Here is a 22,645-nt window from a genome sequence, read left to right as displayed (position 1 = left end):
GTCAGAACGACGAGCAAATGTGGTAGAACCTATTCTGTCATTCTGCGTGCTTTAGGATTCATTGCAATTATTCAACTTTGTAATGTTCTTTTTTAGAAAGACTGTGGGTGCCCTTGGGATGGGCAAGGTAAATATCACACGTGCCACAGCTCAAATGATACAAATCACATATAATGCATCATTTGTATCTTGTGCAACAGATACAAATTACGTAATTCACATTAGCTGAATCATGATGTCATTGGATTTCTACTGGCACATGTGGGGAAAAGCCTTGGTAGATGGATACTTTCCCTCCTCTTGTTTCCTTCTTGTGCTTGGCTTATAGAGCTTTATAGCTCCAGGCCTGGTTTCATAGTTATATCTAAACCATTATTATTATATTTTGTTCAGATAATCTTTGAAATGGGTAGGTTCTTTGGATCCATGCTGCAGGGCTTCCATTTGAGGCAGCATTACGTGACAGAGCAAAATTCTAGTCACAAACTCTTCCTCTGTTCTGCATGTAACCAGTTATGAATCTCCTTTTGCTGCCTATAAATGAGACTGTGGCACCTCAAAATTCCTTGCAATTCAAAGCACAAATTGACATCAGAAGAGTAGGAATAATGGTGCTATTTCCAAGAGCAAAAGGATTCGTAGAACAAATAATAAAGCCAGAATAATGCAGAGTAAAGTATTTTCTTCTCTGTGTAAGATTTCAGAAATTTGGGCAAGGTGGAAGAGTTGAGTTGTACAATATGGTGCTGTACTTATATGACTCCTTTTTGTGTGATGTGGAAACAGTTGTGAAAGGATATGCAAGTGAAACATACTAGTGTTAGCCACTCTGGTCTTGTGCAAAAGGCAAACTACTGAAGCAATTTTCAGGCTTTCACAGAGAATAAATAGCGCAAGTCAACCATCAACTGGAAAACAGTGGGAAATCCCTCTTTAGACAGAATAAGGGAAGCAGATACCAAGTCTTTGCATTTACTATTCCTTCATCTTGTTGCTTGTTTGTCCATCTTTTTCTTTACTTTTTTTTAGTTTAAATTTTTTATTTTTTAAACCAACAAAACAAAACATAACACACATACACACACAGTGTATACTCCTCCTTTTTTTTTACAGCGATTTTGTAATGGTAATCTTCTATTACGTACATTTCCCCCCTTATTCTTCTTTAGAATATTTGTCCTATGACTGGTTGGAGACTAGAAATAATAGAGGAGAATAAATGTGGAAAGGTCAAAAGTGGAAAATTTGTGTATAATAATGTATAGTAATCATAATATGTATTATTCTTAGTATGAAATATAGTATGAAGGAAGAAAAATGCAAATAAGAAACAACGGGGCAACCAGGACAAATATTCTTTACCTTTGTTAATAGTAGATAATGTTTCAGTTTTAAAAAAACAAACCTAACTTGGATTTCTCTTTTGTTCCTACTCCCCTTCCCAACAGTTAGTTTTGTAGTTTGATATTATGTATTTACAGTAATGCAGATCCCTTGTTACAGTTCGCTTCTTATGGTAGTGGAAGGGAGACAATATAAAGGAGGAAGATAGAGAGTCAGAGGAAATAGGAGTAAGAATAAGAGAAATGGAGATGGATGGATAGAGAAGTGAAATAGTTGTTCCCCTCATTCTGCAAAGATACATTCCTTACTTTTCTTTTGTGTACATTTAGCTGTGACCCATTACAGATAGTCCTCGAGTTACAACCACAATTAAGCCCAAAATTTGTGTTGCTAAGCAAGGCAGTTGTGTAAGTTTTGCCCCACTTTACACAGTTAAGTGAATCGTGCAGCTGTTATGCGATCGTTAAGCGAATTGGTTTCTCCCATTGACTTTGCTTGTTGGAAGCCAGGTTACAAATGGTGATGGTCACATGACCCTGAGACAGTGCAAGCATCATAAATACATGCCAGTTGCCAAGCGCCTAAATTTTGGTCACGTGATCATGGGACGCTTCAACAGTCATAAGTATGAAGCCAGTCATAATTCTTTTTTCAGTTGTATTATAACTTCAAGCAGTCACTAACCGAATGGTTGCAAGTCAAGGACTACCTGGACCTGAGACTTTTCCTCATTTTGTAGTGGACTTTGAAGACTTCTGTGGAAGCTACCATTGGTAGAGCTGCCTGGCTAGAAGGGCAGAACCATTGGACCATCATTGTGACTTTGCCTGTTATTGGAGCCTCAGGCACTGAACCCGTGATCCCGTTAGGCACGTACATCTTCTGTTATGATTTCCCTAGGGCCACGCTGTGTCTTCCTCAAAGGCATCAGAGTAGAGGGTGTGCTGCCATACCAAGGAGAGAGATATCTTAAATCCAATTTGGCCTAGGGCTCGTCCTTTAATCTGGCTTTGGTTTCAGCTCCTTTCAGGCTGGAATGTTTAAACCTCTGCCTAGACACGGGTCCCACTACCAGACATGACTTGAAATGCTGTTTGCACTGGGCCGTAGCCTCACACTCTTTTTCTGCAAAACGGGGCAGGGATGCCCTATATTCTAAGTTTGTTGTAACTGAAAAACAAAATAAAACACCAAGCTAGTGAAGATGAATTGGCACTCCATAGCTAATAATGGCATCTGGAGTACAGAAAGATGACACACTCCAAAATGCACCTAGAGTGATCAAGGTCTCAGGGGCTCTTTTGGAAGATGGAGGGAAGCAAGTTATGATCTGCTGTGAAAAGCTAAAGGTCTGGCAAGTTGCCAGTCCCTGGCGGGTTCACCTGCAGTTTAATTAGGAAAAGAGGGAGGAGGGACTGAGGAGAGAAGCAGGAGGCATGTTTCAACTGGCTGTATGCATAGCCTTTGGAGGAGTAGGGAAGGGGAAGGAGTAAGCAACGGTGAAGTATTCGCGGTATGGCAAGCTTTCTAGCATCCTTGGAGTGAAATCACCTCCTTTTTGACATTATTAATAGCAGCCTTGAACTAATTGGGGAATAATCTGCTAGGACACATCCAGCAATGTTGATGTTAGACAGGTGTCACTGAAGGGATCTTAATTGGTTGTGCAAGAATTTCGTCTTAGCAAAGTTATGTTGTTGGTACAGTCAGTAGCTGGACGGCTTCCAGGATTTCTGCAGCTTGGATACATAACAGTCTTTCCCAATCTAGGATCTGTCAGATATGTAAGGATTCTAACTCCCAGAAACCAGAAATAATGTGATTGGGAATTTGGGGAGTTACAACCTCACCAAATCATGGACAACTCTGTTCAGAGGAAGACAGTTCGTAAAATTGCGGAGAGGGTTTTGGCGACCCCACTGCCACGCCATCCATTCTCTTTCTCTTGACCAGGGGTAGGCAACCTTTTATTATGACTCGTGGACTTCAACTCCCAGAATTCCTGAGCCAGCATGGCTCAGCTTGGAAACCTCTCCCTGTCCCCTCAGCATGGCTGGCTCAGGAATTCTGGGAGTTGAAGTCCACGAGCCATAATAAAAGAGCCAAGGTTGCCTACCCCTGCTCTTGACAAAGAAAATAAGATCATTGATTAGTCAAACAAGGATTCATGGTGTGCATTTTTCTAGCTTACATACTTGCTGGATGAAACAGGTTTGCCTATCTGCTTGCTGACGGTTCCAGTTTATGCTGCTCTTTACCAGATCTATCATCACGCAATCATTTATGAGAAGTGAGATTGTGACATTGAATTACCAATTATTTATGCCCACATGAGATGCCTACGGTTTGACTATACAGTAATCCTCGACTTACAACAGTTTGGGTAGTGACCATTCAAAGTTACCACAGCACTGAAAAAAGTGACTTATGACTGCTTTTCACATTAATGACCGTTGCAGCTTCTTTCTGGTCACATGATCAAAATTCAGAAGTTTGGCAACCGACTCATATTTATGATGGTTACAGTATCCTGGGGTCATGTGATCCCCTTTTGCGACCTTCTGATAAGCAAAGTCAACGGGGAGGCCAGATTCACTTAACAGCCATGTTACTAACTTAACAACGATAGTGATTCACTTAACAGCTGTGGCAAGAAAGGCCGTAAAATAGGCCAAAACTCACTTAACACATGTTTTGCTTAGAAACAGACATTTTGTGCTCAGTTGTGGTCGTTAATCGGGGACTAACCGTATTTAAGAAATGGCTACTGGACTGGATTAAACTCCACCCACCAGTGGAATGCTTGTGAATTCCACCTAGCGTTGATTTGTTTTTACATTTTCAACACAAAATACAGTTGGAAGCGTGAACGCTGGTAAAGCAGGCATGATGGGGAAGGGGTTGAAACTTGGATGAAGTTGTCCCCTCACTCAAGAAAATGTTTCCCCCATGTGGTAATGGTACAGTATCATTGCAACAAAGGAAAATGGCCAGATGATTGGCCCTAATGGCTCCTTGCCTACTGTCCTTCTCTGTCCCCAGTATGGAAGACTAGGATTATGATTTGCTCGGGAACTAACCCCTCCCAGACAGCATTGCAAGAGCCTGCAAGGAAATACATTGGATCTATTTTATTCTGGCTCAAGCCTTGAGTTCACAGAAAGAACTCTGGTGATGGGGCACTTGGTGAAAGGAGTTGCTTTTCGAAACCAGCGAAGGGCTGACAACAAATTCATATTGAAAATGAGTAACGGCAATCTTTGCTCAGAGCTCTATTCTGCAGCAGCAGCTGTGTCTTTTCAGGAGCAAAGCAGAGTGATCAGCCTTGTCAGATTTCAAATATCCTCTTTCCTTAAGCATCCCAAGACTTCCAGAACAACTATGATTTCTGACCACCCTATTTCCTCCACTTTTTTTTTTTTTTTTTTTTGCTTTAACCAAGTGGCAAAACTGTTGTGGCTTAGACTTCCTTTGTAGCCATTTCTTGTAGAGGGGGCACAGAGCATGGGTGGAATGGGAAGTTATGTGGGCAAAGCCTCATCCTTCCCCAGAGCATGTAAACTCTCACCACACACAAAAGAAACCTAACCAGGCACAGCCTTTGTGGTTGATGAGCATCACACACTGAGCTTCATTATTTGTTTTCTTACAGAGTCATAAATGGGAGTATGAGAAATGGCAAAGGAGGTTTGCAATAGTGTTTACATGGAATAGATAAGTATTCTTCCTTTGGATAGGTGAATATCCAAATACTGATATCAGGCAAGCATAATGTATGGAAGGAAGATAAAGTTAGATCAGATACTGCTAGTGGCACCTTTTCTGGAACTGGTATCAAACAAACCTTTTTCACTGCCCAGTCATTTATTTGTTTATTACTGTTGCTGTATTTTGTTATAATTTCCAATAATCTCCACAGGCAAATCACCAGTGGATCTTCATTCACGGAAGCAAAGCACTTGCTCATCACCCTCCATTGTTATACAGACCACAAGCTAAAGAATCTGTTCTATCGGAGGCTGCCACATTTTTTCTCCCAGGACTCTACCTTATGTGGAAATATGTAACTGTCAGAAATTGAGCAGGGACAAGCATTTCCAAGATAGATATATAGCAAAGGGGAGGCTACCCATTTATTAGGCAAGCTGTCTATCTCTTTTGGAAGCACGGGTCTTTACAAAAACAAAAGCAAATGCTGTTTTTGAGAGGCTATCAAAATTCTACTGTGGTATAGTTCAAAATAAGTGGCAACTATCTCAACTGAGTCCTTCTTTTCCTGATATTTAGCAGATAGGGAACTCTCACCTCAACTGTGATGTACCTTAAATGTCTTCAGGATGGGACAACCGAATATGAAGATGAAGTATGTTCTACTTTACAATACTCTACCATGAGCATATTCTATCTTGTCCTCCTTTCCATCTCAGCATATTGTTGCCAATGGGGCTGCATTTACATTTCCTGTGACATGGACTCACTTTGCCCTCTTCTATTTTCCTGCTGCATTATTTTTTCTTCTTAAGTTGGGTGTCAGTTCACATAGGATCTCTTGTGGGATTGCTACTGTAAGGCGTATTCTTCCCTGTATGCCTGGGTATTTCTCTCTGCTAGAAGATTTGCTTGTGTCACATTGAAAGTAAGTATACTGTGTGTGGGTGGATAAATGCACTATGTAGATTTTTGGCACAACAGTGGCCTCCCCTGTCATAAGGATTATCCTACAATGGGGTGTGTGTGAGTGTGTGTGTGTGTGTGTGTGTGTGTGTGTGTGTGTGTGTGTGTGAGAGAGAGAGAGAGAGAGAGAGAGAGAGAGAGACAGACAGACAGACAGACAGACAGACAGACAGACAGAGAGAGACACACACAGAGAGAGATTATTGGTTTTCTGCCCACTGAGCTATACATTAAGGCTGCTTTTGTGGCTAGAATGTTGTTTCTTCCTTTGTTATTTGGTCCTTGCTATTTCCTTGTCTGAAAACCTTTCTAGGCTGCCACAAGATTCAAACCTGTTTGTGAAGGAGGCATTGAAACTTTTAGATAAGAATATCAGTTGCGTCCCTTTATTATTAGATTTCATACTGATTCTGATGCAAAAGTTATCAGGAGCTTTTCTTGACAGTTTGAGGTAGAGAATTTAACTGTGTTCTGTCAAGTCACAGCTGTGCTGTAATACTGCCATGTTTTCAAAATTGCCAAATCATTTTGTATAGCAAATTAACATTATTCTGCTGAATTTAATGCCAACCTAACAAAACCTTGAAGCCATATCAGAAGATGCATTCTTTAGACTGGAATCAATCTTTGGATCATACTAATTCATGAAAAGCAAACATAAATGAAGGATACACTGTACTGTATTTGCTCTTCATATTCAAATCTGATTTTCATCTGTGGTTCTGACAGTTCGTATGTTTGTTTCCAAGGGTTTTATGCCATTTCGATCTAGAAAGGACTCTTTTGTTTGAGCAACCGTGGATTCACCATGGGACATTATTAAAAAATAGTCTGTACATTAGATATGATTCAGAGCATATTATGTGATTACTTGTGCATGTTTTAGGAAAATATGTTTAGTCTCACAATTTGAAACCTAATGAATAGGAATATTATTAAAATGCCCAGCAAGAGGATTATGGGATGGAAAGATTGGTTAGTTCATCTTCCTTTGCTGGTTTAGTGATTGAGGAACAAAATAAATGAGATATGGAGAACTACCATTGGTTCCCCAGAGATTTTTTTTTGTTAAAGTTCAACTATTGTAATATGTTTCCTTTGTAGTCCAGGCTAGAATGTTGTTTCTACTTTAGAATGTTGTAGCTACTTTAGGCAACATAGGCATGGAGTGTAGGATAGATTAAATTGCACAGGATAAATTTTAAACTTTTCCAGATCTTACTTTGTTCTTCAATTTTAAGCTGTTTAATACAACTCAGTGGTAGGAAAATCATGCTTGTATCATGTTGCTTTGCCAGTATTGATTAAACAATAATAGCAGAATGTTTGCTATACTTTTGAACAAGAATCCTGAATCTTGAATGCCTTGCAAATATTATCCTTCAAGAGCTAATAAAAATCACTACAATCCAATTAACTTTCCTAAGCTTTCAATTTAAGTGGTTTTCAACTCCTCTCCACTAAGAGAGTGCAAACTCTTCATCTTTTTTTGTTACGAACTTTTGTTTTTGTATTGGATCTCCCCCTCCCCCAGGTCCTATTTGACCATCATTCAAGCAGTTTGCGATAGTTGAAACATCAGTCACCCAATGACACCTCTTGCTCTTTGCTCTTGGCAGGATGAAATCTGGTTAAATAAATACCATTATTTTGGACTTCTGGAATTAAGTACAGTGGTAGGATTCAGCCAGTTCGCACCACTTTGCAGAACTGGTAGCTAATTTTTTGTTGCCCAGGCCCAGAATGGACTTCCGGAATGGCATCCATACATTTTTGAATCCCACCACTGATTAAGTAGATTCTTCTAATGGTTAGTACTAAATATGGGGTGGGCTTCAGACAGACACTGATACTAGATCTCACAACTGGACTGTTACAATATGCTCTATGTGGTAGCTATAGCTGGTTTGAAAACATAGCAGCAGAAACATAATAGATACTTATCATGCCCATGTATCATTGCTGCTCTGCATGCTGAATTGACTGCTAATTGGCTTCTGTGTACAATTCAAGTGCTGGTTGTTACTTATAAAGCCCTACATGGCATAGGGCCTGGTTATTTCAGGGGCAACCTCTCTCCAGATGTTTCTGGAGAGTGGGTGTGCTCAGGCAGGGTGGATGCATTTCAGGTCCCATTAATTGCCATCTTATGGGTCTGAGAAAGCATGCTTTCTCTGTGGCGCCCATCTTCTGGATCAGCATGTGCCTGAGATACATATAGCATTGATTCTCCTAGAGTTCTGGAAGGCCCCTAAGATTTAGCTCTACTCCCAGGCCTGGGGGCAATGTATCTGTTGAACCCCTTTCAAGTTTTTATTGGTGTGATTGTTTTCAATCTGGGCTGCCATGTCTTGCCTTGTGTTTTTTAAACTGTTTTTAAACTGAATATTTGGATACCATAAGCTGCCCAGAATCTTCTACAATGGCCATCCATAATAATAATTTTTGTTACAATAATATTAATGTGCTTTCTTCATTCTGCCTTCCCTCCAGCCAGAGTTCTTTAAGAAGCTTATAGTGGTTCAGGCAGGCTGAATCTCCATCTAAGCAGCCTGCAGGACCAGACCTGCTTAGCTTTAGCAGAGAACTGTGTCATGTGCCCTGAAATCACTCAGTTAACAATAAGAACAGCAACAAAAAAGTTGAGATCTTAAAGACTGTGAAACAGATGGAACAATAGATGTTGAAATCTCACTTTGTGAGTGCTTGAATATGAGTGGACCTCAGATACTGAGGGAGCTGTAGCCAGAAACAGCAACTGAAAAACCCAGAAAGGATCTATCTTTCATCTTGAATTAAGGTGATAGTGCAGAGCCAGGAATGTTTGGATAGCATTGAATTTACAATTGGCAAAGGACACAACTGCCAGAAGGTTTGCGTTTTGGGATCCCCCCCCCCCCTCTCACTTTCTAAAACATTCAAGCTCAAGAGATCATGGGTGACTTTATTGTAGAATTTGGCAGGAAGACAGTTGAGTGCAGCATTCTCCCCTCTGCACAGAGAAAATGACATTAGGTAATTCAATTGTCCTGTGATAATTTAGAGATATTGTTTTTTTAAGGTGGCTAATGGTGAAAGCAAGAGAGAAAGAAAAGCAAAAGGAAAACCCGCACTCTCCCCAATAACCATTTTGACTACAAATGAGATACAACACAGATCTTTTCCTTTGCTATAACTCCATGCTTGCATATTGGGGCCTGTGAAATGTTTCAAACTACGTCCAGAAACACATTTTGGCACTAATTAAAACAGTTACAAACAACATCAACACAGCTGATCAATGGTGCTCACTGCAAAGTTCCTAGTGACTCTGTACTCGACTCGGAATGGTTCAGCTCCTCCCTGCCTTGTTGCCCACCTGAAAGCTACATCGATTGAAGTGTTGTTGTTCTTCGCTTCTTCTCAAGAAGGCTGGGTTTTCTGCAGTAAAGACTGAAGCAGTTCTAGGAAAAGACCCCAGATTGCAAATGAATGAGAGCATCCTATGACCTCTTAGTAAAATATGAGTAAATAAAATGCAGGAAAGCACTATAGCACAAGCCACCCAGAGCTCAGTTTAGGACTTATACTGTATAGTATGTCGTTTTGTCTGAGTTAAGAAAAGGGATGGGGTGAAAGGATCTGCATGCTGAAAAGCCCCTTAGATGAGTAAATAGAGTATCAACAGCTGTCCATTGGGCCATTATTATTCTTTTGACAGCTTATAAAATGATCTACTTCAGGGGCATGCAACCTTGGCAACTTTAAGACTTCTGGACTTCAACTGCTGGAATTGACTGACTGGGAAATTCTGGGAGCTAACGTCTACAAGTTTTAAAAGTTGCCAAGGTTGGACACCTCTGATCTACTTGTTCCAGTGTTACTCAGGATTCGCTTTTTGTACATTGTTCCCTCTGATGGATGATGTGATGTTGGCCATTACTCAGGTAGTACGTGACTTAAATTAAACATGTGTTAGTTATAATGTCCAGCCTTGCATTAATACTTACCGTAGTTAAATCAAAATGAAGTCTTTGGCAAAGAGGAACAAGCCTACTTTCTTTTGTAATTAAGGATCAACAATCTGTTGAAAAGTTCATGTTATAAATGGAAGCCACAAAACCTTCCTGTAAATACACAGACAGCTTCTCTTTCATCAGGTCTTATCTATCTGTGCTATGTAGTTCATAAACTAGTTCATATGTGTAAGATAGATTGTCATGGGTGGGTGGGTGTGCGCATGCACATACCTGTGTTTGAGCTCAAAACTTGAAACATCCTCTGGCAGCAGAATTTGGAGCAGGAATTGCTCTCTCCTATTGATCACTGCTCCACTGGAAATCCCTCTTGCACACTGAAATAATGCTGGGCTTTGGAGACTGCAGCCTATAGCTTCTTCTTGCATGACTCCAATGTATCTTTAGAGCAGGGATGTCAAACTCAATTTCACTGAGGGCCGCATCAGCATTGTGGTTGCCTTGGGGGGATGGGGGGGCATGGCCAGAGTGGGTGCAGCCTACTGGGTGGCCATGAATGGAGTGGGTATGGCCTACTGGGTGGTGTGTACATCATTCACGTCAAGGTTGCCTATGGGGGCCTGGGCAGGAGTGGGACAGATCTGAGGGTCTCTGGCAGAAGGGGGTGGGACTGGGGCAAGTGCCAAGGCATGGTCCACCAGTGCAAGTGCCAAGATGGCCACCACAAAATTGTACATTGGCTCCCGACCAGCCTGGGCCAGGGCCAAGGCAGCGGGGGCCGTTCCCTCACTTCGTGGGCCACATCCGGCCCCCGGGCCTTGTGTTTGACATTTCTGCTTTAGAGCATAAACAATGCCAAAGCCTGAAATATGTTCTAATTAATGTTGGCAAGCTTTGCAGTAGTGAGATTCCAAGGTGCCTAAGATTCCTCATCCTCACTTGCCCTCTCAGGCTGTCATGGCTGCTTGTCCCAATTCAGTAATTGCCATTAACTTGCCTCCAGAACTTGGTTTCTGAAATCAAGGAGACGTCTCCTGCAACATCCTGGTCTCCTCTCTGGTGATACAACTCCCAGAAACTGGGCTGAAGGAGCCTTAGTCTCCCAGTGTTGTTCCCAATAAATTCTTTTCAAAGGTATTGCTTTGTCTTCTGTGAAAAGAATCCCTGCAAGTGCATAATTTACCTTTCCCCCAGGAGATGTAGGAAGCCTACACAAACCTATTTTAATGGTTCTTTGGAGTTTCATACATTATATTACCTGGAGCATCAGAAGCTGCAATCTTGCTTAGAGAATTTTCCTGCCTGTCACGATGGCATTTTTAGAAGCTTTTGCAGGCCATGGCAGTGTTTTATCCATGACTCATTTCACTAATGAAGAACATTACTGGAACGTTTCTAGAGCACAAGACTGAAGAAAAAATAATTTTGCAATTCTCATGCAGATTTTTTTTTTTAAAAAAAAATATTGCTTGTACATACTTTGCTCTGTGGCACAAGGTTTTTTCTGATTGCTGTAAAACTGTGTGCATTTTTTCAGTGAGAGTATTAATGGCAGGTATGTTTTCTTGAAAAGCAGCAGGTAGCTCCCTTCAATAGACAGATGTAGAGGGAAAGATGGATCTAGCCCAGGGGTAGGCAACCCCTGGCTGGCTCAGGAATTCTGGGAGTTGAAGTCCATGAGTCATAAAAGAGCCAAGGTTGCCTACCTCTGATCTAGCCTAAGGATACTGTTGGTTTCTGCCTGGCAGTTTTGAAAGACTGGCTATAACCCATAATACTGCAGGCAGGTCAGAATCTGCTGATGTATCTTTGCAGTTGGATGGAAGTTAGCTGATACAGAGGACCTAATCTAATATATCATGCTAGTTGCTGAAGGATGACAGGAGAAAGGGATTATCTAATACAGGGGTCGTCAAACTTGGCCCTTTTATGACTTCTGGACTTCAACTCCCAGAATTCCTCAGCCAGTGTACCTGCCTGAGGAATTCTGGGAGTTGAAGTCCAGAAGTCATACAAGGGCCAAGTTTGACGACCCCTGGTCTAGCAGGAACCCTTTTTTTAACAAGAATTTTCTCCAGTTCTAAATCTTAGAATAAAATTATGATTGCATTATTTCAGTGTCTCTTCCCCCCCCCCCCAGTTAAATAAAGGATCATCATGGGGGGAAATGGACTGGAAGGATAATATAGTATTGGAGGAAGCCAGGTCTTTCTCCCCTAGCTTAAACCTTCAATCCCTGTTAGCCCTTAGATGTATTCACAGAAGGCTTTTGGTGGGGGGCAGTTTGAGCTCAGCCGCAGGCTAGCAGGCTCATGTATCTTTCTATGCATGTTGGGGGGGGAAAAGCTATGGTTTTGTACTGTGGGCATTTGTAATATAAATAATAGGAGGGATAATGTTCTCAAATAATACCTGTGTAAAACTATGCTAAATGCAAGACAAGGTAAGCATTCCAATTCAATCTATCATGCTATAAAGAGAGATCGTCTCCAAAAATAATTAAGCAATAATGAAATTATAAATTGGAACAAGCTTGGCGCTCTTTTTCTTTTCAGAAATTTGAAGAGACTTGTTTCTTTTTTTTCTTTGAAAATGAATGTGTTTGGACAAGTAGGCTAGTGAAAATTGTTCTGCAACTGCAACAGTGACTGTTGTGAACAGGAATTAGAACAGGAAGCAGGAAATAATGGGATTCCACTCTGGGATGGAGGGGGGGGGGAAGCCAAGCACAATCTAACCTAGGTGTTTTGACCTGTTTGTCTGAGTGTGCCTTTGAGAGAGGTGAGAGCTGAAGATGAAGGAATTAGATGAGTGAACTCTGGACTCAAACTACAGCTCCATATTTTTGCAGCCCAGTTCCATAAAAATTCCATAATATTATTTGGCCTCTCCCCAGATGCTAACAAACCTAATATATTAGATATTAGATGTCCTGGATGTTGGATAGATAATCTGTCTGTCTATCTGTATGTCTATCATCTATCCTATTTACCTCTATCTATCTGAGAGATGCACAGTTTCTCTGTACATTAAAAGTATTTTCTGCATTTCATTCTTCTGACTTTTAGCCGGTTCACCATGAAAAGCAGAAATTATGAATTTTAAATGATACAGGAAGAGGAGGACTGTGCTTGCCTTAAGAGTTTCTGGAGAATGACCGATGTTGCAAAAATCCTATAATTTGGAAAGTATATTTGGTTCTTCAATATCTGATAGCAGGAGGACTCACTAGGCCAGGGGTAGGCAACCCTGGCTCTTTCTGGGAGTTGAACTCCACGAGTCATAAAAGAGCCAAGGTTGCCTACCCCTGTACTAGGCCCTCAGATGTTCATTTTATTCAAAAGTTTTATATGTTGCCTTTGCAGAGGAGCTCAAGGCAAAGTCTGCAGTGCTCCTCCTTCATAATCTCAGTTTGGCTGAGAGAAAGCAGTTAGCTATAAGTTGCCCAGTAACTTTCTGTGACTGACAGTGGAATCTGGTCTCCCCAGTGCTGCCCCAACACTTTAATCGCCAGGCCAACCTGGCCCTCTTGTGGTGTTGAGATAAGCAAAGTAAGCCCATGGGTAAGATAGCAGATGCCCATGCATGGATTAATGCTGTTTGAGAAATACCCATGCACTAAAACTGAGGGTAATACTTTTGAGCTTTGTGGCAGAGATTGAATAACACGGTTTATGTTGCTTGCTTGCAGGTTTCCGTGAAAGTGCTTTTGTCTATGCCATTGCAGCTGCAGGAGTGGTACATGCGGTCTCCAATGCCTGCTCCTTGGGCAAACTGCAAGCCTGTGGCTGTGACCAGAAGCGCCGAGGGGATGAAGAGGCTTTCCGCCTCAAACTTCATCGCCTCCAACTGGAGGCCATGAACCGTGGCAAGGGGATGATGCACGGCGTCCACTTGGAGCACCTGCCAGATGAGGCCCCTGGCCTACAAGACTCCTGGGAATGGGGGGGTTGCAGTCCTGATGTGGACTTTGGGGAGAAATTTTCCAAGGACTTCCTAGATTCTCGGGAGATCCATCGTGACCTCCCATCCCGTATGAGGCTTCACAACAACCGTGTTGGCCGGCAGGTAAGTAAAAAGAGCATAGTAATATAATGGGAAGGAGACAAGGCTTTCAGCTTGTCAAACTCCTCTTGATGCCCCCTAAATACTGTACATGGGGCTGTATTTCCCAGAATTCCCTGCTCAGTTATGATGAGCATGATATATTCTAAGATGGTTTGAAAAAAAATGGTCTAAGACATCTGGCAACTTGCTTGCTGGGATTTCTGGGAGTTGAGGTCCACATATTTTATAGTTGGCAAGTTTGAAAAACACATGGTCTAAAACATCTGGGCATCATCTCACTGAGAAGGCTTTCTAAAGGTTTCTGAGGGAGTGAAAGAAAATCAGTAGATCATGGCGCTCTTGAGGGAGAAGAGAAGTTCCTGCTCACCCAGTTCATACTGAGTTGATGTGGGTGGTGGGACCACAAGAAATATAGTGGCCAGGATATTGTAGATACTTTTTAAAATATAATTGCATGAAGCTGGCGAAGGAGGCAGCCCATCAGCTTTCAGTGCAAACTGATGCTGTTTTAAGGCATTGTGCTGATTTTTTACCAGCGGTGGCTCCTGTCCCAATCTAATCTCCAGTTCTGGGCATTCTTCTTTGCTATCAAATGGAAAGGAACAAATAATTAGATCTCACCATTCAAGATTCTATTACCCAGAAATATTTTGGAAAATGATATCATCTGAGAAAAAAAAAATTGATGGGAACCTGCAGCCTCAACTGGGAACTTGTGGGTGCCAGTGAGCCTGCAGAGACTTCTTTTTTTAAAAAATTATTTTTTATTAATTTCTAATTTTACATTTGGGTATTTAAAAAGCAACGTGGTGGCTGGGTTAATCAATAGTTCAGTAGCATATAAAACTTTTTAGTACAAATCTCAAAGTACAACCTCAAATATTTCCTCTCTTTTTCCTTTAATAGCTACTATCTCATATTTAAGCTAATACAGTTCTTATTATATCAACTAAATAAAAATATCATTATTACATTTATGAATAAATTTTTAGCTTATACATATCCTAATTACTTTTACATTCAATCAATGTCCTGGTATTAGTTTTTCCCAATTTTTAGTTTCCCATCAATATTCAAATTTAACATTTGACATTTATAATTTCCAGGTAACCAAAGTTTCCTTTATCTCAATTCATAACAGAATCTAATATTCAAAATATACATCTTATCTATTTTGGTATAATCTTGTTCTATTTCCTAAAAGTTATCTATTTGATGATTTAAAAGCGTAGACATGGGAGGCTAGTTGGCAAAGAAAGAAAGCCAGAATAAGGCTGAAGAAAATTGGGGTTTTGATTTATTAGTGGGGATTTCATATTACCAATTATTAGAGGGTCAAAGGGAGAAGTTGAGACAAGGGAAATTTTGGTCATTAAATTTAAAATATTTGGAAATTAGTCAAAAATGATGCTATTTGTTTAATACTTAAAAATTAGACCCAAAAGAATATATATATATATATATATATATATATATATATATATATATATGATTAAGAAAGTTAAAAATATGAACCCTGGGGGTATTCATGGTAAAGAAATAAAATGAACACCAGGGTAATAAAAACTATAAAAGTTTTTAATTAATTAAAACTATAAAAGTTTAATTAAAAAGCGCCAAGCTTTCGCCGTCACCTGCCGGCATCTTCAGGGCTAGCGCGCCAGAGAATGAGAGAGTCCTTTATAGGCGTGTCAAAGTTTGCGCCCGGCTCCTTGATCTTGTTATCGGGCCTGATTGATTCAATTGTGTACATTTAACCTGTTTTTACTCAGTTCTGTACTGCAAGAGTCCCAGTACAGAACTGAGTAAAAACAGGTTAAATGTACGCAATTGAATCAATCAGGCCCGATAACAAGATCAAGGAGCCGGGCGCAAATTTTGACACGCCTATAAAGGACTCTCTCATTCTCTGGCGCGCTAGCCCTGAAGATGCCGGCAGGTGACGGCGAAAGCTTGGCACTTTTTAATTAAACTTTTATAGTTTTAATTAATTAAAAACTTTTATAGTTTTTATTACCCTGGTGCTCATTTTATTTCTTCACTATGAATATTCCCAGGGTTCATATTTTTAACCTTTTTAACCGTATATATATATATATATATATATATATATATATATATATATATATATATATACATATACATATACATATACATATATATATATATATATATATATATATATATATATATATATAATGAATATGTTTGATTTATTGATTAACTCAGACAATATAAATAATGGGCTTTGATTTATTAAAGGGGATACTGTATTATTAATTAGATGATATAAGATGGGGAGGAAAATAGATAATCTGCAAAGACTTCTCATGCCTTCTATCAGTCTTCATGCTCCATCTGATTAGTTTTTTTCCCCAGAAAAAAATTGAGGAACCGGCCAGTTTAAAATAAAGTGACAGTTGTTAACATAATCTTCATATCTAAGAGCTGTAGAATCCTGCATCTGTTCCAGAGTGTTTAATAGGAGGCTATAACTCAGAGCTCCGTTTGGAAACGTGACTCAGCACCTGGAAAAAGGGTAGAAGAAAAAAATGGTACAAGATAGCTCAGGAGCCTAGACGTGTTGATGGGGAACAGCCCTAGTAGTTTGACTCCTGACAAGAGATTTTGTGACTGGCACCATTTTTGGTGAGTGACTATGAGATGATCTCAACAATTGCTGTACAAACGTGCCCACCGGCCTTAAAGAGCAGGTAATTGTGTTTTAGCATCTAACAACTTTATTCACAGACAAAACAAATCATTCTGTAATTTTAACCCTGATGACAGGTTTACTTGAGTCTAAGAAGCCCTTGATAAGAGGCAGCTAGACATTATGATATGAAGCTGGTAATGCCACAGTTATTTATTTATTTCAAAATAAATATCTTGCCTACAAACAATTTTTTCCCCAGTGCAGCCTACTAATATTCCAAAATGCATTATCGAAAAATGTTATTAAAAATAGCAACTATATAGACAATGATATGGTATGTTTCTCAAGGTGTTAAGAATAGGCACTTTATACCACATATTAACTGTGATAAACTGTTACACTGCCCAGAGTATCTACTGCTAATAGGTAATGTAAAATTGTTAATGAAATATTGAAAAATCTTAGACGGAACTTAAAAAAATTTGTGCATAGACAAAAATTCCTATTTATCAATTACAAAAGGCCACATTGTTTCGATCTGCACATATACTACACCAATACAATACAACATCTTAGATTCTTGGAAAGAACTCAGTGCACAAGAAGGCTAACATCAATTAAAGAACTGGTAGCTCTGATTTCACATTGTTGGGTGTAATAATATAATAATCTATATACTTCTGGAACTCAGGTTCACATAACTTTAATTGGGCAAAACAGTGCCTCATAGGGCAACAATTTTTGAATCAAGATACCTCAAATGGGCTAGCTTAAGGAATGTGATCAAAATTGGAGACTCTTGACTCCTGTGGAATTGAAATTTGGTATAAAACATTTTATGATACAGAAGTCATCATAAAGCAGTTAATGACATAATATAAAATATCATAAAACCTTTTCTGTGCTGATGTTTGAATGTGCTATACAGTTCAATATGGGTTATTTTCAAGGCACGTGCATCTCTGAATGTATCCCAGCTTTTCCTGTGAAGGCAGTACTTTAGAAGTTCTGTCACGGTTGAAGGCACTGAGGAATCTGCTAAGAAAATACCTCTGAAAAAATGACCCAACCCAACTCAAGAGTTATCTAGTAATAAATTTAAATGTATCAAAACTGCCCACCACCGTAGATTCTGTCCTTTATAATAGCCTCATGAACACCAGAACAACTTGTGAATATACAAAGATTGTTCACAATTAACATCTTTGAGATTTTGCAGTGTTTGGAATATACCTACAATCAAATGGCAGCTATTAGGCACATACAGGAGTGTTTTGTGAATTCTGCACACAAAACCTCACACCACACTATGTAATTCATTTCAAAATTGCCACAAGACTTTAAAGTTCCACACTCAGTTGCATTGCATTCAACTGTTAACTCAATGTCTCAGTTATGTAGTAATAATAATAATAATAATAATAATAATAATAATGGAAGGGAACTTGGAGGTCTTGTATTCCAACTCCCTGCTTGGCCAGGAACGCCTATACTATTTCAGACAAATGATTGTCCCGTCTCTTCTTAAAAAATTCCAGTGTTGGAGTATTCACACCTTCTGGAGGCAGGTTGTTCCACTGATTAATTGTTCTAACTGTCGGGAAGTTTCTCCTTAGTTCTAGGTTGCTTCTCTCTTTGGTTTGTTTCCATCCACTGCTTCTTGTCTTGCCTTCAGGTGTTTTGGAGAATAGCTTGACTCCCTCTTCTTTGTGGCAGCCCCTGAGATATTGGAACACTGCTATCATGTCCCCCCTCATCCTTCTCTTCATTAAACTAGACATACCCAATTCCTTATATGTTTTAGCCTTCAGTCTTCTAATCATCTTTGTTGCTCTTCTCTGTACTCTTTCTAGAATTTCAGCATCTTTTTTACATCGTGGTGACCAAAACTGGGTACAGTATTCCAAGTGTGGCCATACCAAGGCATTTTAAAGTGGTATTAACACTTCATGTGATCTTGATTCTATCCCTCTATTAATGCAGCCTAGCACTGTGTTGGCCTTTTTGGCAGCTGCAGCACACTGCTGGCTCAAATGTAAGTGATTGTCTACTAGGACTCCGAGATCCCTCTCATAGTTACTACTATTGAGCAAGATACCACATATTACCCCTTTATGGATTACTGCCTTGTCGTGGCGAAGGGGCTTGCGTAACTCAATGAAGCTATAAGCTATGCCGTGCAGGGCCACCCAAGACGGACAGGTTATAGCAGAGAGTTCTGACAAAATGTGATCCACTGGAGAAGGAAATGGCAAACCACTCCAGTATCTTTGCCATGAAAACCCCATGGACAGTACTAAAAGGAAAAAAGATATGACGCTGGAAGATGAGCCCCTCAGGTCGGAAGGTGTCCAATATGCTACTGGGGAAGAGCAGAGGGCTAGTACTAGTAGCGCCAGAAAGAATGAAGCGACTGGGCCAAAGCCGAAAGGACGCTCAGCTGTGGATATATCTGGTGGTGAAAGGAAAGTCCGATGCTGTAAAGATTTTCTCTCCATAGGAACCTGGAATGTAAGATCCATGAATCAAGGCAAGCTAGACGTCAAAAAAGAGATGACAAGACTGAACATCGACATCTTAGGAATCAGCGAACTAAAATGGAATCAGGAATGGACAGGGGTGAATTTAACTCAGATGACCATCAGGTATACTACTGTGGGCAAGAATCCTTCAGAAGAAATGGAGTAGCCTTGATAGTCAATAAAAGAATAGGAAAAGCAATACTGGGATACAATCCCCTAAATGACAGAATGATCTCAATTCGAATCCAAGGCAAACCATTCAATATCACAATAGTCCAAATCTATGCCCCAACCACTGGTGCTGAAGAGGATGAAATTGACCGGTTCTATGAAGCCCTACAGCACCTTATAGAATTAACACCAAAAAATGATGTCCTTATCATCATGGGGGATTGGAATGCTAAGGTAGGAAGCCAAAAGATAACCGGAATAACAGGCAAGTTTGGCCTTGGAGTACAAAATGAAGCAGGGCACAGGCTAATAGAATTTTGTCAAGAGAATACGATGGTCATAACAAACACTCTTTTCCAACAACCCAAGAGACGACTCTACACATGGACATCACCAGACGGTCAATATAGAAATCAGATTGACTATGTGCTCTGCAGCCAAAGATGGAGAAGCTCTATACAGTCAGTAAAAACAAGACCAGGAGCTGACTGTGGCTCAGATCATGAGCTTCTCGTTGCAAAATTTAGGCTTAAATTGAAAAAAGTAGGGAAAAGCACTAGGCCACTCAGGTATGAACTAAATCATATTCCTGATGAATATACAGTAGAGGTGACAAATAGATTTAAGGAATTAGATCTGATAGACAGAGTGCCTGAAGAACTATGGATGGAAGTTCGCAACATTGTACAAGAGGTAGCAACTAAAACCATCCCAAAGAAAAAGAAATGCAAGAAAGCAAAATGGCTGTCTGAGGAAGCTTTGCAAATAGCTGAGGAAAGAAGGGAAGCGAAAGGCAAAGGAGAAAGAGAAAGATACACCCAATTGAATGCAGAATTCCAGAGAGTAGCTAGAAGAGATAAGAATGCCTTCTTAAATGAACAGTGCAAAGAAATAGAACAAAACAACAGAATAGGGAGGACCAGAGATCTCTTCAAGAAAATTGGAGATATGAAGGGAACGTTTCATGCAAAGATGGGCATGATAAAGGACCAAAATGGCAGAGACCTAACAGAGGCAGAAGAGATTAAGAAGAGATGGCAAAACTACACAGAAGAACTATACAAGAATGAGCTTAACATCCCAGATAACCACAATGAGATGGTCACTGACCTCGAACCAGACATCCTAGAATGTGAAGTGAAATGGGCCTTAGAAAATCTGAGCAACAACAAAGCTAGTGGAGGTGACAGTATTCCAGCTGAGCTATTCAAAATCTTAAAAGACGATGCAGTAAAAGTGCTACACTCAATTTGCCAGCAAATTTGGAAAACTCAACAGTGGCCACAGGATTGGAAAAGGTCAGTTTACATTCCAATTCCAAAGAAAGGCAATGCCAAAGAATGTTCAAACTATCGCACCATTGCACTCATTTCACATGCTAGTAAAGTTATGCTTAAAATCCTACAAGCTAGACTCCAGCAGTATGTGGATCGAGAACTACCAGAAGTACAGGCAGGATTTCGAAGAGGCAGAGGAACTAGAGATCAAATTGCCAACATACGCTGGATCATGGAGAAAGCTAGGGAGTTCCAGAAAAACATCTACTTCTGCTTCATTGACTATGCAAAAGCCTTTGATTGTGTGGATCACAACAAATTGTGGCAAGTTCTCAAAGAGATGGGAGTACCAGACCATCTCATTTGTCTCTTGAGAAACCTATATGCGGGTCAAGAAGCAACAGTGAGAACCGAACACGGAACCACTGATTGGTTCAAAATTGGAAAAGGAGTCCGGCAAGGCTGTATACTGTCGCCCTGCCTATTTAACTTATATGCAGAGCACATCATGAGAAAGGCAGGGCTAGATGAATCAAAAGTTGGAATTAAGATTGCCGGGAGAAATATCAACAACCTAAGATATGCAGATGATACCACTCTAATGGCAGAAAGTGAAGAGGAACTAAAGAGCCTCTTGATGCGGGTGAAGAAGGAGAGTGCAAAAGTTGGCTTGAAACTCAACATTAAGAAAACCAAAATCATGGCATCCGGCCCTCTCAATTCCTGGCAAATAGATGGGGAAGAAATGGAGGTAGTGACAGATTTTATTTTTCTGGGCTCCAAGATCACCTCAGATGGGGACTGCAGCCAAGAAATTAAAAGACGCTTGCTCCTGGGGAGGAAAGCTATGGCAAATCTAGACAGCATACTAAAAAGCAGAGACATCACCCTGCCAACAAAAGTGCGTATAGTCCAGGCCATGGTTTTCCCAGTTGCAATGTATGGCTGTGAAAGTTGGACCATAAGAAAGGCTGAGCGCAAAAGAATGGAGGCCTTTGAACTCTGGTGCTGGAGAAGACTCCTGCGAGTCCCTTGGACTGCAAGGCGTTCAAACCGGTCAGTCCTAGAAGAGGTCAACCCCGACTGCTCTTTAGAAGGCCAGATCCTGAAGTTGAAACTCAAGTACTTTGGCCACCTAATGAGAAGGAAGGACTCACTGGAGAAGAGCCTAATGCTGGGAAAGATTGAGGGCAATAGAAGAAGGGGACGACAGAGAATGAGATGGCTGGATGGAGTCACTGAAGCAGTAGGTGTGAATTTGAATGGACTCCAGAAGATGGTAGAGGACAGGAAGACCTGGAGGAACGTTGTCCATGGGGTCGCGATGGGTCGGACACGACTTCGCAAGTAACAACAACAACAACACCACATATGAATGTAATAATTTTTAGCTAAAGAAAACTATCATTTGGGGGAAAAATATAATTCAATCCAATGCATCATTCTATTCTTTTTGATTGTTTAGCACAAGGCTTTTCAACCAGTAGTACGGGTACCACCTGTGGTACGTTGGCACCTGGCAGGTGGTACGCGACCATCCTAGAAAAGTGGTAGTGGGGGAGGGGAATGAGCTGAACCGATGGCAGCACCACATAAGCCTGAGCCAAAGATAGCTGGAGTTGCAGGGCTGTCAGGGCTCAGCGGAAGCACCAGAATCCGCACCAGTCTCCAGCTGGAGCTCGGTGCTAATCCTGGCGCTTCTGAATCCAGGAGAAGCCCCAATCAGCTGGAATGTTGCAGCATCTCCAGGGTCTTGTGATTTACATTCAGATGCTTGGTAACTGATTCATATTTATGATGGTCACAATGTCCCAGGGTCATGTGAAGTGAGCAAAACCTGCTGCAACCACCCAGCAGACGGGGGGAATAAAAACCAAATATCCTCCCACCCCTCTCCCAGTGCCAATCCTCAACAGAAATGCTCACAACAATGAAAACCTCGGACAGAAGGAAGAGCATGGCCAGGTAGGCAGGCAG

The 22,645-nt window shown here is 40.6% G+C and overlaps 1 protein-coding gene across 1 annotated transcript in view; it reads left to right on the top strand.

The window, feature by feature from the left end:
- WNT10A (Wnt family member 10A) overlaps nucleotides 1-22,645 on the top strand; it is a 62,755-nt gene that overhangs the window by 25,281 nt on the left and 14,829 nt on the right. Inside the window, exon 3 of the mRNA XM_039365813.1 lies at nucleotides 13,666-14,042. Within this exon, the coding sequence (XP_039221747.1) occupies nucleotides 13,666-14,042 (377 nt within the window). The remainder of the gene's footprint in view (nucleotides 1-13,665; nucleotides 14,043-22,645) is intronic.

The sequence above is a fragment of the Crotalus tigris genome, unplaced genomic scaffold (genome assembly GCF_016545835.1).
Source record: "Crotalus tigris isolate CLP2741 ecotype Arizona unplaced genomic scaffold, ASM1654583v1 scf7180000020184.803716, whole genome shotgun sequence".
Lineage (NCBI taxonomy): Eukaryota > Metazoa > Chordata > Lepidosauria > Squamata > Viperidae > Crotalus > Crotalus tigris.
Note: the sequence above shows the minus strand (reverse complement) of the source record. Positions and strands in the feature narration are given on the sequence as shown.